The 16,886-nt window shown below is 35.6% G+C and overlaps 1 protein-coding gene across 1 annotated transcript in view; it reads right to left on the bottom strand.

The window, feature by feature from the left end:
- Positions 1-2,886: 2,886 nt before the first annotated feature.
- The window catches only part of ITPR2 (inositol 1,4,5-trisphosphate receptor type 2), a 521,149-nt gene continuing 507,149 nt past the window's right edge, over positions 2,887-16,886 (bottom strand). The window contains exons 56-57 of the mRNA XM_051963211.1: positions 7,556-7,717; positions 2,887-5,822 (exon numbers count right to left, since the gene is read on the bottom strand). Coding sequence (XP_051819171.1) covers positions 5,736-5,822; positions 7,556-7,717 — 249 coding nt within the window. The 3' untranslated portion in view covers positions 2,887-5,735. The remainder of the gene's footprint in view (positions 5,823-7,555; positions 7,718-16,886) is intronic.

Here is a 16,886-nt window from a genome sequence, read left to right as displayed (position 1 = left end):
CAAATTCACACCTCCCATAATCCCACTCTCAGAGGAGGAGTCAGCCTTTGAGTTTACACCTCTAAAAGAGCATAAAAACAGCTGAGCTCAGTCAGGAGAGTTCAATTGAAAAGATTGAGAGGGGAGGTCAGTTGGAGATTGAGAAGCCACGAGTCAGAGTTGAGCTAGAGGCAGAAGCTGGAAGATCTAAAAAACAAGCTGCAAGATCTCTTGTTACCAAGGAGGGAGATAGGCCTCTAAGAAAGTTAACCGGGCCCAGGGAAAGAGACAAGACTTGGAAGGAGAAAGCAAATGTTTGGATTTTAACAGCTGGCTGTATTTGGGGTGATTATTACGTTGAACTGAAACTAAGGCTGTCTCCAGAAAACCTCCCCAAGAAACCTGCTCCCAGAGAATGATCATATTTTACAAAAGAAGAGAACACACACTCCTATGAAGTTAATCAAGTAATCTGCTTTTTATTAAACAAGAGCCAATCTGATCTGCTGATCAGGATTTATGCCATTTTTTTAGGGCATCAGTTCTTTCACCTCTTTTTTTTTTTTTTTTTGCTGGGGAGAGGAGGAGAGGGGGAGAGGGGGAGAGTGAGAGGGTAAGAAGGCGGGGAGAGAGGTATAAGGATCCGGATGAGTGATTTCATCTGTTAGGAAAGTGCCCACAGAGAAGGAAATAAGCAAGTAACTCCAGTGTCTTTTCAAGAAAACACCAAAAGGGGTCACAAAAGGTAGGACTGAAATGATTCAACAACAAAGGGAAATGTCCTACACAGATACATATGGGTATCTCTTCTGCAATATATATTTTAGCAAGTTGTCTGGGGCAGTGAGAAGTCATTTAATCAGGGATTATACAACCTGCCAAATATGTCAGAGGCCAGAAATGAGGGGAGGGGTGAAGATCCTTCTGCCTCTGCTCTATATCACAGCCATTTCTCATTATCTTCTAATCATCTTGATAATTAGACATGATTTATAACATTAATTCTAGTCTCAGCGACATTTATTTGCTTGTTGCTCTACCTACTTATATTCAAGCTTGCTAGTCCTCTACTGAGCACATAGTAACCATTTCTGCTTCTTACCTCCTGATTACTTCCCAGAAAGCATCATTTCCCCATTTGCTCCCTCACACATTTATTCTATGCCCTAAGGATACAAAACAGGGCTCTCAGCTCTAAGACAAGAATTGCAAACCAAGGAAGCAGTTCACACTTTGATTAGTCAGCTGATAACATGTCTAGAAGATCAATTAGTTTAGACTTGAATGAACAATCTTTAACTAGAAACTAGATTCTGACCACCAATTGAATGGATTTCGGGACTCAAGGAAAAAATCTTCATAAATTCATTAAAAAAAAAAAAAACCATGACAAATCTTATAAAGCATGCAATTCATTTATTATAACATTATACCCTTTCATACAACAGAAGACACTATCTCATCTAAGCACATTTTAATTAAAAAAATATATTTGTGTGAAGTTCTTAGGCTTTGAGATAGAATGAGGGAATAGAACTTAAAATGGTCAAACTGTTTAATGAAAATTACATTCATCATTCCATGATGTTTAAAAAAAAACTAGCATGGGTTTTAAAAATCAAATATTTGATTTTCTTCTATGTATTAAGTTCAATGATACTTATTTTTATTTTGTTAAATTTACATTAATATGAAGCATATTACAGACATACCCATATGCATCAAGGCATGCTTACAAATGTAAAGTTATTTACACACACACATACACACACACATGCACAGTGATCATCCTTAAACTGACAACAATATCTTGATATATTTATTTGTCTTGAAGGACTTCCATTAGCAACCTGAGGAGGAAGAGAAAGTCATAGCAAGCAAAACTGAGTAATATTTATCTATTATGCAAATGATAGTCCTATTGGTGGCAAGATCTCTTTTGGATGCTAAAAACTGAAGCAAACACTGTAGAGAATTGTTTCCCAAAAGTGGGCATTGGCTTTGAGATTTTAGGTTTCTTTCAAAGATCTTCCACAAGATCTCTTCCTGGAAAAGGAACTGTTACAAAGCAGGAATGGAAGAGAATGCTTAACAATCAAAAGAATAGCTGAGGGTTAGTATTTCATATCAGTGCAAACAAATAAATTTGTTCTTTCTTTCCATTTAGCAAAGCTTCATCTTGTGCAGGAATATTGGTTTGTTATGTGGTATGCAAGAGAGTCTGCAATGCAGCTATGGTATAGTGAGGGTCAGTAGCCCAGGACTTGGAGTCATAGAACTTGTGTTTGTTACCTCTGCTTTCAATTCACAGTGGACTTTGATCAGATCACAAACTCTACTAGGCTTTGTTTTTTTATCTCAAAAAATGAGGGATTTGGTCATGTGATCTCTAACATACCATACCTTTCAGCTCTAAAATCATAGTGAGATCTTAACTCACCTTTCTACATCTTGCCCTACACACCTCCAAGACTAAGTTTTCCTATTTTAATTAAATGATTTGAATGAATTAAATGATGAAATGATTTGAAAATATTTTCATTAGCAGGCATTTTTCTAATACTGTTTGTTTATACCTATCATTAGCTCGAATGATTGTTTCATAAAATAGTTAGGTATAGTGTAATTTAAAGGTTTAGTCTAGAGTAAAGAACAATTGAATTGGTTGCAATAGTGTAGTGCCTCAGAGCTTGAGCAAGTAAAGCTCTATTTTGTTAGAATATGGAGCACTTAGCCTGGTGGAGCCATATCAGGAATATTCAGAGATCTGACACATACCACCTACACACACACACACACACACACACACACACATATACACACATACACACACACACACACCCTCCTCCCCCATACACATACCATCTTACCCAGGTACCACCAAAAGCATCCCACTCTGGTCAGGAACAAAGTTGATTGATTGATTTATTTATCTATTTTTTTCCTATGTAAATACAGATTAGAAATTAATGAGTTTTGCAACTGTACAAAATAGTGGTGTTAAACCCATAGAAATGGATGCCAGCAGTTCACCACATATTAACTTAGAAAACCATAAATTAACATTATCTACTATATTTTTATTTACTCTATTAAATATTTCCTAATTACATTTTAATGTCTTTCAGTTTTGGAGGCTGGGATAGAACTGAAGTATGGTGGTTATGTGAGACATCTTAAAGGATCTGAAATTTAATTTCTATAATTGAAATCCACTTACGTCTACTTTCATATTTTATGGTAAGATGACCTTGGGTCCTTGAAGACTGTATAAATGGAACACAAGGCCCTGAGACATCCTACCAAAATGGCATAATTTGAATATGGGTCAGCAATTAATTCTCTGCTATCAAAGGAAAAGCCTGGCTAAGTGTGGTGAGGTTCAATGATGATGATAGTGATTATGAAGATGAGCTCCAAAAATGACTCAAAAGAGCTTAGTTTACTACTCACATGTGAATCAAGAAGCCTATGAAGACTATGCAGAATGTGCTATTTGGGTAGGTGACCAGTAGGAGGCAGTACGACACTTGGAAAAGCATTGACTTTGGATTCACTACCTTGGAGCAAATTCTGTCCGGACACTTGGTAGTGTCTACACCTGTAGAATTTGGATGTGGGTTCACGTCCTCATCTATAAAATTAAAGCTTTAGTTGAGAAAACCTCTAAGGTCTCTTCTAGTCTGTGATCCGTGACCCCAAAGAACTGATCTGTTAGTACATGTTCCTCACATAGATTCTCCGGATGAAGAAGGCACTGTATTCAAAGTTTAATAAGGAAAGAGTAGGCCAGATTGCATTTGGAAAAGTGTGCAATATTCACAATGATTCCTTTTCATGGAAAAGTCAATTTTAGAAAATTTCAATAATATTCTTTAATAATGTCCTATGTCTCTGAAATATGGGATAGAATATTGTTCCAAGAACAAAAGTTATAGGTGCTAGAGAGTCATAGTGAGCATGACAAGGAATCAGGATATTATGAACAAAGTATAGTGCAAAAAAAAAAAAAAAAAGCAACACAACAACACTATTAAAGGGCTGTTGGACTAGAAAATAAAATGTGTTGGTTATCTGCTGGGAGTGAGATAAATCTGATGGATTGCTTATGTGCTTCACAGTTACTTAACATATTATGGAGAGGCTTAGGAAGCCCTCCAGACATTGGGTGATCCTCTTTGTGGAAGACATATAGAAAGATGTAGAAAAGATCACATAAAATGAGAAGATAAGTTTCAATTTGCACAATTGTAAGGGGTACTCGACAATGAGAGCAGAGAAACATCAAAGTATTGTAGTAAGTTATGAAGATTGTTCACATGGCACAGAAAAGTTGGGATGTGCTATTTAGTAAGAATAGTAGAAGAGTTACCTATACCCATGGGATCATGATCTCTTTAAAGTACTGAAGTTTTCTATAATTGTACATATGGGACTAAAATATTAAATCATACAAGATAACTAAGTTCTCAATTCTGTAATATTGTTTTTATTTTTCTAAGATTGTGTTATCTGCATCTTGCCCTAACATGCTTAATATGATATTTCTAATGACCTTGTAGAAGGAAGGAGGGCAGGTGAAAACTAATTTTTTTCTTTTCTCATTTGGTCCTTCTAGTTAGTTCTGAATATTCTTTTATAATTTAATATGAAAAGTATTTTTCCTCTGAGAAGTTAATTATCTTTAATATATTTTCATAACCTCTGATAAAGTTAAAATTTCAATTAAAACTAACATTTTATCTCATTTTCTATAAACTTCTTAGTTTCTCTTTTCAACTGAAGGAATAACATAAATAAGGTTTCTGATTTCCTTAAGTACTGAATGAACAAATCAAATTACTCCTATTATGTGGTTATAAAATATAATGCTGCCATTAAAAGTCCCTCAAGACTTACTATTATCTTTAGACCTTTTTCAGTTTTTTAATCTCAATGTGAGTTTTAATAGCACATACATATTCAAAAAATCTTTCTATGGGGCTTCTTTAGGATTTTTCTTCTATCTTTTAAAATCTTAGAATATAAATAGCTTTGAAACATGTTTCAATAACAAGGTAAGTAAAATTTTTCACTTGCAGCCACATTAATAAAGAGCATCTGGATCCAAAAAAAAAAAAAGAAAAGAAAAAGAAAAAAGAAAATAAAGAAATCACTTTCCAGTTAGGTTGTCAGTGTAATGTGCATAAGCTCCAAAGGATTAAGTTCCCATAGCTATAAATCCATTGTGCTTCATATTATAAATAAGAAAATTGCCTTGTTACAACTAAAATTCAGTAGCATTAACAATTTTTGCAACTCTCACTGTTTTTTCTACACTAGTAGAAATTCACCCATAGCGACATTATTTCCTGCGTTCCCAATTAATTTACTGTAATTAACAGAGTATTGTAAATGCTGTACCACCGTGGCAGACAAATATGATTCCTATTCATTTCTATCTGCTTTTCTTTTCATCCTCACTCTGTTCCTATCCCATCATTCTCTCCAGTTGAAGATGTTTCAGGTTGCTTGAAGAATTTATAACATGTACCCCAAAGTACTCTTTGTAACTATTATATTTTCATTTGTGGTCTTCTCAACCATGAAAAACAGTTGTAAATTGTTCCCAGAGCAAAACCACTTAACATCTTGGCACTTGGTTGTTTTTAAGTTCGTAACAATAGGCACTGTTCACTCCCCTCCATCTCAGTTCTTTATTCTGTAATCAAGCTGGGATACTGATGAAAGGCTAGTCACTGCTCCCCCCGACAGTATCAGTGCAGCGGCATGTGATGATTCACATGGGGTGTGTTTGATCCAAGAAAGCCCAGTCTCTGCTTATTTTTCCTTTGTTCTGTCATCTGTGGTGGGAGGGGGAAGAGGAAAGAGAACAGAGGGAAAAAGAAATAGAGATAAGCTGATTTCCTCAACTAGTAATGAATACTACTGAGCTAAGATGGGCATGACTACATTTTTTTAAACACTCATACCTTTCTAGGTGAGAAGCATATACATATGACTGACCTTAAGGGATGTGTCTCCTGACATTCTAGCCTGCGGCTAGAAAACAGGAGACAATGACTCCTTGAACATATAGCTATGTCTAATAAGAACAAATAATAGAAACGGGACTACACTTGTGGTTTCATTGGTTTAGGAAACTCCCTATAGCAATACTTTTTCTGCATCTTGTAGCCTTAGAGAGTTGCCTGGTGGCACTGAGAGATTAAGAAGCATTAAGAGATGCCAGTCTCAGATATAATATATGACATATGAATAACCCAATCCTTTCTGATCCTAAGGACACCTCTGTGTCTGCTAAGTCAACCTACCTAAAACTCATTGTAATGCAGTATAGTAAGACTAATGATAACAGTTTAGTAATATAGTTATTAATTACGTGGTATCCATAAGGGATTGACTTAGATGAGTAGAATATAATTAATTGTGTTCTGCTTTTTTGTCTGATTACACCCAAGTCCTATATTTACAAGACTATATATTTAGTATTAACTTTTTCCCAACCTCTTAAAGTAATTCCTAGAGGGTGAGGAGCTGAATGTTATTACAGAGCTGCAAGGAGTATGATGCACCTGGACTGGGCCTTGGATGCTAACATCTTCAGGATGCAATTTCACCTCTAGAGAAGTATACATCCTACCTTACCCCTCCAACTCATCGCATTGTCAGTAACCTGGCATCCAATGCAGATCCCAATGCATCCAACAAACTATAGCTTTCATACCTCTTTGGTACTAATTAGCCCTGCCCCAGCACCAAAAGTCAGCTCTAGCTCTACCCCAATATACTCCTTTAGACTCCATTTGCATTTTGCCCTCTTAGAACTTTCTTATATTGTGACACAGTAGAAAGATCACAGGATTTAAATCCAGGCTATCTGTGTAATCTTGAATTAATCACTTCAACTCTGAGCCTCTGTAAAATAAGGGGATGAGATTATATGAGCTCTAAGGTCCCATCTACCTTTAAATCTACTACTGTGGTATCCTAGATCTCTTTTCACAGGGTCAAATGTAGGAGTTCTACATCTTGTTCACTCTGTCCATCCCACTTTGATGGGATGTGTGTCAACCACCTCTTTCTTCTCCTTTAAAGTTCATGCCTTCATGTCCAAACTCTTGTTGCTGACATCTATGGACCAGTCATTCTCCCTCTTCTCTGATAAGTTAAGAACCTGGCTCATACTCTTTTCCTTTACCCCAGAGTATGGTCTCTCAAGTCCCCAACTATTTCATTTCCCATGACCTCAGTTTACCTCAGCCATGAAGAACAGTAATCATTCCTTGGACTATTCTCTCACCTCTTTACCAGACCCCCACCCCTTTTCCAAGCTCAGTTTAATTTCCCCCATGTAGTTGAATTACTAGTTGTAGCTTTGTATTGCTCTCTTGAAATACGTTGTCCCTAGATAGTCTCTGATGTTCCTAAACAATGTAAAAGATCTTGGTCGCACCTAATTTTGTTTCATCCATTGAACGTTAAGGGGAAAAAATACCTCTTAGTAAAAGTTTTCTTTGCAAGAGTCTGCTGGCCTCCACTTCAGTCATGCTCTATGCATTTTGTGAACACTTACCTGTTCCTTGAGCTCAGCTAACTGACCAGACAGCTGTTTGACCAGACTCATAGTTGATTCTAATTTCTCTTGTAGATTTCTAATTTCATTTTGTTCGCTGTCACTTTCATTGCTAACAAGAGACATGGCTCGCATCCGAGGAAACCAGTCCAAGTTCTTCTCCTAGAAACACATATCCAAAATCAAACAAGTAAATATGTATCCAGGGTAGAGAGCATAAGATTTCAGAAACAAAAAAAAATAATAATGAATGACAATTTCTACTTATTGTAGTGAACATTAAGACTAAACTTTGCCCACAGTATCAAAGTTAAGATGCAAAGTCTTTGTTCTGACATTGGTCTTGTCATTGCTAGGCAGACATTGCTAGGGATTAAGTAAAACTCCCTTTGGGGTGGTAGGGAGGAAGCAGGTGAAATATTCAGTACAGTGCCATGAACCCCGAGGCTCCCCATGAATCTTAATTGGAAGATGATGATGTAGGGTCTAGTCTGGAGGCTGAGAAAGGAGATCCAAGTGTGTGTGGGTACAGTATGAGCTGTTTCCTGCCCCTGGCAGTAGGAATAAAGGCAGGAGCGTAGGATGGGGGAAATAAAGGAGAGGCAAAGCAAATAGCTCAACTTTAGCCAGCCACCCACCTAATTCCACCTCCAACTAGAGTAGTTCTGTCTCTGAGCTTAGCTTGGGAAAGAGAAAAGTGGCAGGACATGGCCTCAGGTTACTCAAACACTTGATTCTGCTTCATTTAGAAACATTTCATTATAGCCCAGCAAGTTTCAGAGTTTAACTTTCCCAGACTTTTTTTTTCTTTTTTTTTTGGGTGGGGGGGAGAAGGAAGTCTAATTTTTTTCCAATAAGAAGCTGATCCAGTAGTAGCTCATTACCTCTCTAGCTCTTTCTGGTGGCTTCTCCTCATAGGAACTCTGTTGGCCTTTTTGTGGAAACTATTGACCTTGGGGATATCTTATGTATTGACAGCCTCTCAGGTAAAAGGCAGTTTTCTCTCCCTCCACAGAGCTCACTACTATTTAGATGTTATTTTCTGGTGGCAGGAAATACTGCTGCTGTGGCCAATTGTCCTTCATCTATAGGTAATTTAGAGAAATCAGAAGCTTGAGCTAGTCTCACATGGGAAAGAAAGAGATAGGGTCTAGATCCATGACTTTATTGGCATTCAGCACTTCCAGGGGGAGAAATTCTCTCTATCAGTTCAGGTAAACATTTTTTACAGCAATTTACAATCTAGAGCCCTGCCCAAAGCCACTTTTGTGTAAGAGGATGGCTTGATCCTGCTTCTTGGTGGCCTCTAGGTCATCTATTTACCACACTACACGACCTCCCAGACTTATATAAAATCATGGATAAATACACAATGAAACTGGATACAGTAAATTGCATTACGTCTTCACATGAAATACCCCATCTGAGCTATACCAGTATAAAACCTTTTCAATCTAGACAGTTCCTGAAACACTTATTACTTGTATTTCTGCTTCCGATCCAGACTATGCCTTCTACTTCGGTTCTCTGCCTCCATACCTATTCATTTCTAAAGTGCCTTCACGCTTCTGGCCCCAGGGTCAACCTTCTCCCCTCCTCCACATTCATACTGGATTACTTAATGCCTGATTCCTTATCCCAATACCTTATCCTAAAGTCACACTTTTTTACTTGTTGCCCATTTCCATCCCATCAAGTAAGGCTTACCCTCCTCATCTCAGTTTCCTGGATTCTTTGACTCCTTCAAGAATCAATGAAAATCCCAACTTCAGCATGTAACAATTCTCCCATCCCCCCACACCCAGTGCCTTCTCTCTGAGATTGCCTTCCATTTACTGTGTGTATGTGTGTAAGAGAGAGAGAGAGAGAGAGAGAGAGAGAGAGAGAGAGAGAGAGAGAGAGAGAGAGAGAAAGGGAATAATTTATAAAGCACTTACTATGTGCCAGATATTGTCTTAAGTGCTTTTATTGTAATTTCATTTTCATAACCACCCTGTGAGGTTAATGCTATGTTAGTATCATCACCATTGTACAGTTTGCAAAACTGAGAAGAAATTTAGGTGGTTTGCTCAGGAACTTCCAGCTAGAAAGCATTTGAGTCCACATTTGAACTCAGATCTTCCTAACTACAAGTGTTTGCCTTTCTCTCACACTCTCTATTTCTATATCTTAGATGTACAGTTATTTGAATACTGACTACCCCATTGGAATATAAGCTCCTTGAGAGCTAGGATCTTGTTTTTGTCTTTCTTTGTATCCTTAGTGCTTAGCACAGAGATTAATATTTTATTTTAAATTTTTATTTTTAATTTATGGAATAAAATAAATATTTCCATAACACAATAGCTATTCCTTTCAAATACACAACAAAATTATCATTTAAATTTCTTTCTTTTTTCTCCTCTCCTTCCACCCTAGAAATGGCTATCATTTAGAAACAAATAAGTAGGTGTATGTGTGTGTTAAATTACTGTAAATACTTCTATGTATCAATTCTTTCTCTAAATGAAGATAGTGTCTTTCTTCACATGTCCTTTATAATTAATTTGGGCATTATAGACAAAATAATATTCACTCAAAGTCTTTCTTAAAATAATATTGTAAAGTAACACTTTTTGCAAAACATTCCCTTGGTTCTGCTCATTTCATTCTTCATTATTTCATGCAAGTCTTTCCATGTTTTTCTAAAATCATTGAGCTCATCATTTTTTATAGCACAGTAGTATTCTATCACAATCATATCACAATTTGTTTGGCCATTTCCTAATTGTGATGTACACATAAGAAAAAATACTTTGGTAATACTGGAAAGATGAATTGGAGGATGGAGAGTAAAACATAAAAATGTGTAAGGAATTTACTGCAATAGTATAGGAAGAAGGCGGAAGTAAATGGATCTAGAATGTAGTCAGGGCAATTACCTTGGCCAAAGTAACAGGATACCCCCTCCTTTGAGACAGAATGGAAAAACAGTCAGAGTAATCCTGAACAGCAAAGTTGAACGAGTTGCTGTAAAATAGCCTCAATCTCCTTAAGTAGTCAGACAACAAGCATTATTATGCATCAATCACAATGAATTCATTATTCCCTGTGGATCCCTGATGCCTCTCTAACTTTGGTCTATCAGTCAAGGCATTTCCATTGGTTCACCATACTTTTGTCATCTTGTTCCCTTCTATATACTAACCCTATGGTCTTTATAAATTCGAGCCATTGTCTGAACTCTGAGTGTACCCCACACTTTCCTGTCTCTGGGCTTCCGCACATTACCTATGATTAGAAGGAATCCCTTCCTTTCTTCATCTATTGTACTTAATGTTTGTTGGACAGAACTAAATTGAAACTGTGGAATGTCAACAATCTCTCTTTCAGAGCTGACTTTGTAGATCTGCTCATTCTGTAGTCTGTAGTATTTAGTTTTTTAATCTTCTGGATTCTATGTAAAAGAGTAAAACAGTAAGTTATTGGCATACCAGAGCCACCTGAAAGTGGCTGCTGGAGACTCCTTGTATCATCTTTTCACACAAGGAAATCCATTCTGCAGGTCTGAATTGGATCTCCAGCAGCCACTGTCAGGTGGCTCCCGGTAGCACAATAGTAAGCTGCCATCAGTTTTGGCCAGACTTCTTTGAGAAAACAGAAGTATCACCCTCTGCTTTCCTCTGGTATAAGTACTGGTGGGATGTAGTGATTAAAAGCATCTTTTGGGTTGAAAAAAATAAGGAATGAACAGGTCAGAAAGGAAATAAGCTAACAACACTGAAAGAAACATGATGTAAAATGTTTAAGGCACAGTGTTCAAAGGCATATAATAACTTTCTTAATTAAATCTATGACTTCTCTTCCTTTCTCATATTTTACTGAAGATTTTTTAAGTTCCTTTTCCTCATTCCTCAGGGAGAGAAGAATCTTGCATAAATTCCATTTTGAAAATTTCTAACAATGCATGGACAAAGATGAAAAAAAAAAAAAAAGCTAGAAAAACAACAAGTTGTCGCAATGAAAGGAGTATATTGCCACACAGCATTTATACTTCGTTCATATTTTCATTCATCTATTATGCAATGGGGAATTACTGAAGGCTTTGAACAGGTAATGAATAGTCAAACTTGGTCATTAGCAAGATTATTTTAGAAATCACATGAAAGATTGGAGAAAAGTGAGACTTAAGGCCATTATAATAATTCAGATTGGGAGGGATTAACTAGGACAGTGGTGTTACTAGTAGAGAAAGATGGGGTCAGATGGGTAGCATCTAGTAGGGGGTTTTAGGAATAGGAAGACAAGCATATATTTATAGACAGCAGGGAAGGAAGCAAAAAATAAGGAGACAAAATTAGAGGATTAGAGAAAGAGTGCAAATGATAATGAGTCAATTTGCTGGGGAAGACAGTAGGCTATTATGTAAGGGATTTGGTCTTGAAGAGAATGGTATTCTCTCTGCCAGAGATTGAAGTAAAGGAAGAGATAGAAGGGATGGTGTCAAAGAACTATGAAATACAACAAGAATAGAAAAGAATGTTCATGTGAATAGCATTCTCTGCAAAATGTGAAAGTTCTTCATCTGAAAAGGTGTGACAATGTCAGCCAGTCAGTCAATAAATAATGTGGTACTGTGAGATTTTTGAGGAAAGAAAAGGTTTGGAAAAGCTGGGCTGAGTAGGATAGGGAATCAATTAGGAAAAGGAGAAAGAGAAAGAGGAGGAAGAAGATCCAAGTGAGATTTGATAATGACCATTTTAATGGATCCTATAGCATAGTTGCTGGAATAGCACTATATGGCACATTTTCTGTTTCATTTATGAATACATCTGTAATTTGCTGAATCCATAGAACTATAAAGAAAATTGATAATACAACTGGAATGATCAAAATAAATCAAAATGAAAACTAGTTGCATTTCTTTTATGCAAATGCAACTGGTTTCCATTTTAGTTTATTTCGATCATTCTTTTTGACTGTGGATTGTGCATGTTTGTTTTATCTGCAATCTTGGTTACTTTTACATTCTGATGTACTTTTATGTAAATATCTATATATTCACTTGTCTCCCCTGGTAGCGTGGAGAAAAGGAATTGTTTTGCCTAGTAAAATGCTTGGTATATTGTATGTGTTTAATAAATGGTTACTGAATGGTTCTGGATAACAGAAAGACTACTGGATTTAAGTTAAAGCATTAAAATGAATTGGAAAGACTATTTCACTTGGTTCATATGGTCTTTGAAAGCAAAATTAAGAACGATGGGGAAGTCTCGGAGAGAACAATTTAGTCTTCATATAAGAAGTTTCCTAGTAATTACAGTTTTCCAAAAGCAGAATAGGCTGCCTTTGGAGAGAGTGTGCATCACGCAAAAGTTAGATACTACTATGCTGTGGAAGGAATATTTTTCAGATGTTAGTTGGAATAAGTGAGTTTGAGAGATCCTTGATAACTTTGAAATTCTGTGATTTCATTTTATATTTACTTAACTTTAGATTTATTAAAAATCTGTTAAAATTTAATAAATAAATTATTTTATTAGAACTAGCACCTTAATTGATTTTCATATATAAGACTGCCTGTTTTATATATACATATATAATTTAGGGAAAGCAACAGAAATTAAAAAGTCCTGAGAATATGATTAAGAACTAGAGTTGGATAAATTTGAGGGAAAAAATTCACCACTTTTTGATTCTGTGATATCAATATTTAATCCATTAGGTATCTATCAGGTAATAGGAACTGGGATTCAAAGACAAAAGAAAAACAGTCATTGCTTTCAAAAAGTTTATATTTCAACCAGAGAAATTCTGCAAAATATAAATAAAGCAGATTCAAAATAATCATAGAAGGATAGAAGGTAGAGATGTAACTAGCTCATTGGGATATTAGGAAAAGCATCAATTACATAAGAGCAGGATAAGGTTGCAACTAGGTGGCACAGTGGATATAATGCCAGGCCTGGAGTCAGGAAGACTCCTCTTGGTGAGTTCAAATCCAGACTCAGATACTTACAAGATGTGCAACCCTGAGTAAGTCATTTAACTCTGTTTGCCTCAGTTTCTTCTTCAGTAAAATAAGTTAAAGAAGAAAATGGCAAACTACTTCAGTATCTTTTGCAAGAAAATACTCAGTGGATCATGAAGCGTCAGACAGAATTGAAAACAACTAAACAAAGAGAATAAGAAAGCTGTATCTAGAATGCAATTTACATAAAAATTACAGGGGCAAACAGTATAATTCAACAGCATAACATACCTTCTAAAACACTATGCTCTTTCTTTACATTTATTTAAGTATACTGAACATTTGTTCAGTCAATAATGGGAATATCTAGTACGAAAAATAATGGGAGAAGGCATGCCTGAATCAAAGGTTATGAGTCATATAATCTACATAATCTAATCACACAATTCTGCTATTCTCATTAGGTATATTATGTTCAAGCAGATACTTAATGATCATCTATTAGGGATGTTGTAGAGGGAATTTCTACTTTGGGATGACATCTATATTAAATGATGTCTGAGGTCCCTTCCATCTTTACAATTCTAGTATTCTGTTTTGGCCCTGACTAACACAGAATGGTCTGCTCAAGTTTTTGACAGGGATTTGTATGTTCCTCTCCTCCTTTCTCCCACCCCCAGAGTCTCATTTCCTTGGAAATCTCCAGGTAACTCTGCCCCAAATAGCCTTAAAAATGGAATTTTGGTGATTCAAATTGCACTATGCTTCAGATGACGATGCTATAACCATTTTGTGATCTAATCATACACAATAATTTTGCCCAGTGCAGATTCAGCTCATCCACAATTTGATAAAAATTTCTCCTAAACTACAAACCAAAATGACTTTTCCACAAATCCAGCTTGACACTTTAATATCAAGATCATATATGATAACAAGTCTCCATTGTATACAAATATAAAGAAGGAAGTTAGGAATTGGGATGCATCTATGTGCTACTAGATGCATAACTCAAAGGAAAATAAAAAATTGATAGCAATTACAGATAAATATTTATGTAGGGAAAAAACACTAAAATATTGCCCATGTTAGATTGAAAAATCAATATCTTTGCAGCTAGTAACCACCAGAAATCTTTTTACAAGACCAGGATTGGAATTTAAAGATAGAATTAGAACCTGTATTTAGTAACTGTATTTGTTCTGCTATTGTTGCTATTGCTATTTGAACTCAATTATTTTGAAGGTTACAGAGTAAGATTTGATTTATGTGGTACAGAAGAGAATCGGGAAAATTTACTAAAAGACTATGAATTTATTTTTAAAAGAATGCAATTTTTAATTAGAGAAAAACATGAATACGATTAATAAATACTAAAACTTGAAAATACCTGTAGTGTCTCAGTAAAGGACAGCTTACAATTATCACACAATTTTATGTTGTGATATGTTATACTTTCAGTTGTCAATCCACCAATTAATGTTTTTTTTAAACTCATATGATTTTCTAACATTTACTTCAACTATCTTCTCCATTGTTTAAGCTACTTTTGATTATGGAGCTTTCTCAAAATTTGTGCTGAGCAATTCATACTATCTTCTATGGATAACCCAAATAGTGACATTTTATTGATTAAGTCATTGTTAAGAAGGAGATGGTGATTTATATATTTGATGACTGCAGTTGTATGAAGTGTTGATTATTAGTTTAATTAATATCCTTCAAATACTGTTCTAATCAATGGTATAATCAATATTCAATCTGGCATCCAAATCACCTAGTATGAGAATGCAGATATAACAAAATAATATTTTTCACAAAGCTGGACTGGAAAATCCCCAGAATAGTAGCAAAATGTATCATCTATGATTGAATCTTTGCAATGTTATCTTTTGGGGACTCAATAGGCATATGACTTGGGAGGAAGGGGACAAAACAGCTGTCTTCAAGTATTTGTCACCAGAAAGAGGGATTTTTCTTCTCCTTGTTGTAAAGAGGCAAATTTCAATTGAATATAAGTACAAATTTCTTAAAAGAAAGGATGCCTTACAAAATGGTGGACTTCCAGCTTCATTGGAAATTTCCAAGCAAAAGATGGCTGACCATTTGTACCTGGAATGTTGGGAGAAGTAATTTTCTTTTAAATTTGCTTTGGACTAGGTGGCCATTGAGATCTCTTCAAACTCTGAAGTCTTGTGATCCTATGAAAATGTTACCACAAGGCTTTGTTACAGAAATCTCTCAAACATTATTAATAACTGCTATCTCCATTTGCTCATGACTTTCCCTTGCTAAATCCTTGGTATTCTTACTGTTACAAAGACACTACTCTATTAGGTTACCAATGAGTTCCTAACACTAAATCTTCTGGGAAATTTGCCTAAATATGTTATGAATGGCTTTTAAAATCCTCAAAATAATTATCAAGTAGCTGCTGTGTGGATCACTGAAGTCTAAAAGCTTGTGCTCAGGAAGACACGCAAAAGCCTGAATGGCTTTGCATACCCACTGCGAAATAGTTTACTAACTTTCTAAAGGTTGTGAAACTTGAACTTTTTATTGTTAAATTCAATTAAATGAATAATACACACACACACACACACACACACACACACACACACACATATGTATTATATCCAGAAAACACTATGTTAGATGCTGGGGGTAGGGAAGGAACAAAAATATTTAATAATACACCACTCCAACATACAATCTCAAGAGTTTATAATTTAGAAATCAGATAAAACAAGCATACAAATAACTACAATAAAAGTACAATATATGTATGAGAAGTATACCAAAATTACTATTTAAAGTTCATAGCAGGAAAGCCTTCCAACTTTTAAAACCATTTCTTCAGTATAACCTATGAACTGTCCTGAACAGTTGTCAAGATAAGGATTAATAGTGATGTGTTCTTGGAAAAAAGTAACCCTAGCAGCTAGATTGGTGAAACATAACTCTGGAAGACAGAAACCCAAGCAGCTGCAATACCAAGACTGGGGCAACTTCAAGAAGAGGGAGCTGGAGGAACTTTTAGAGACACTGAAATTTCAACTGATAAGACAGAGCTTTGAACTGCTGTTTAATACTATAGTGGACAGAATGACAAAGGCTCTCTCAGAAAAGAATATTTCTAGATAATCATAAATTGAAAAGCTTGAACTACAAACATCACTGGGCTCTGCAAATAGCAATTATAGCCACAAACCAGTCTTTATATGTATACAGTGTGGAAAGAACCACTGAGATATAAAATTTGTTTTTACTTATAGATTCATTCTTACATCACTCAATAATGTTTCACTTTTCATTTTTATGGCAAGCCATTAAAATCTAAGGATTTTTTATTCATCACAGAAATGGAAATAATCCTTAATG

This window comes from Antechinus flavipes, chromosome 5 (genome assembly GCF_016432865.1).
Source record: "Antechinus flavipes isolate AdamAnt ecotype Samford, QLD, Australia chromosome 5, AdamAnt_v2, whole genome shotgun sequence".
Lineage (NCBI taxonomy): Eukaryota > Metazoa > Chordata > Mammalia > Dasyuromorphia > Dasyuridae > Antechinus > Antechinus flavipes.
Note: the sequence above shows the minus strand (reverse complement) of the source record. Positions and strands in the feature narration are given on the sequence as shown.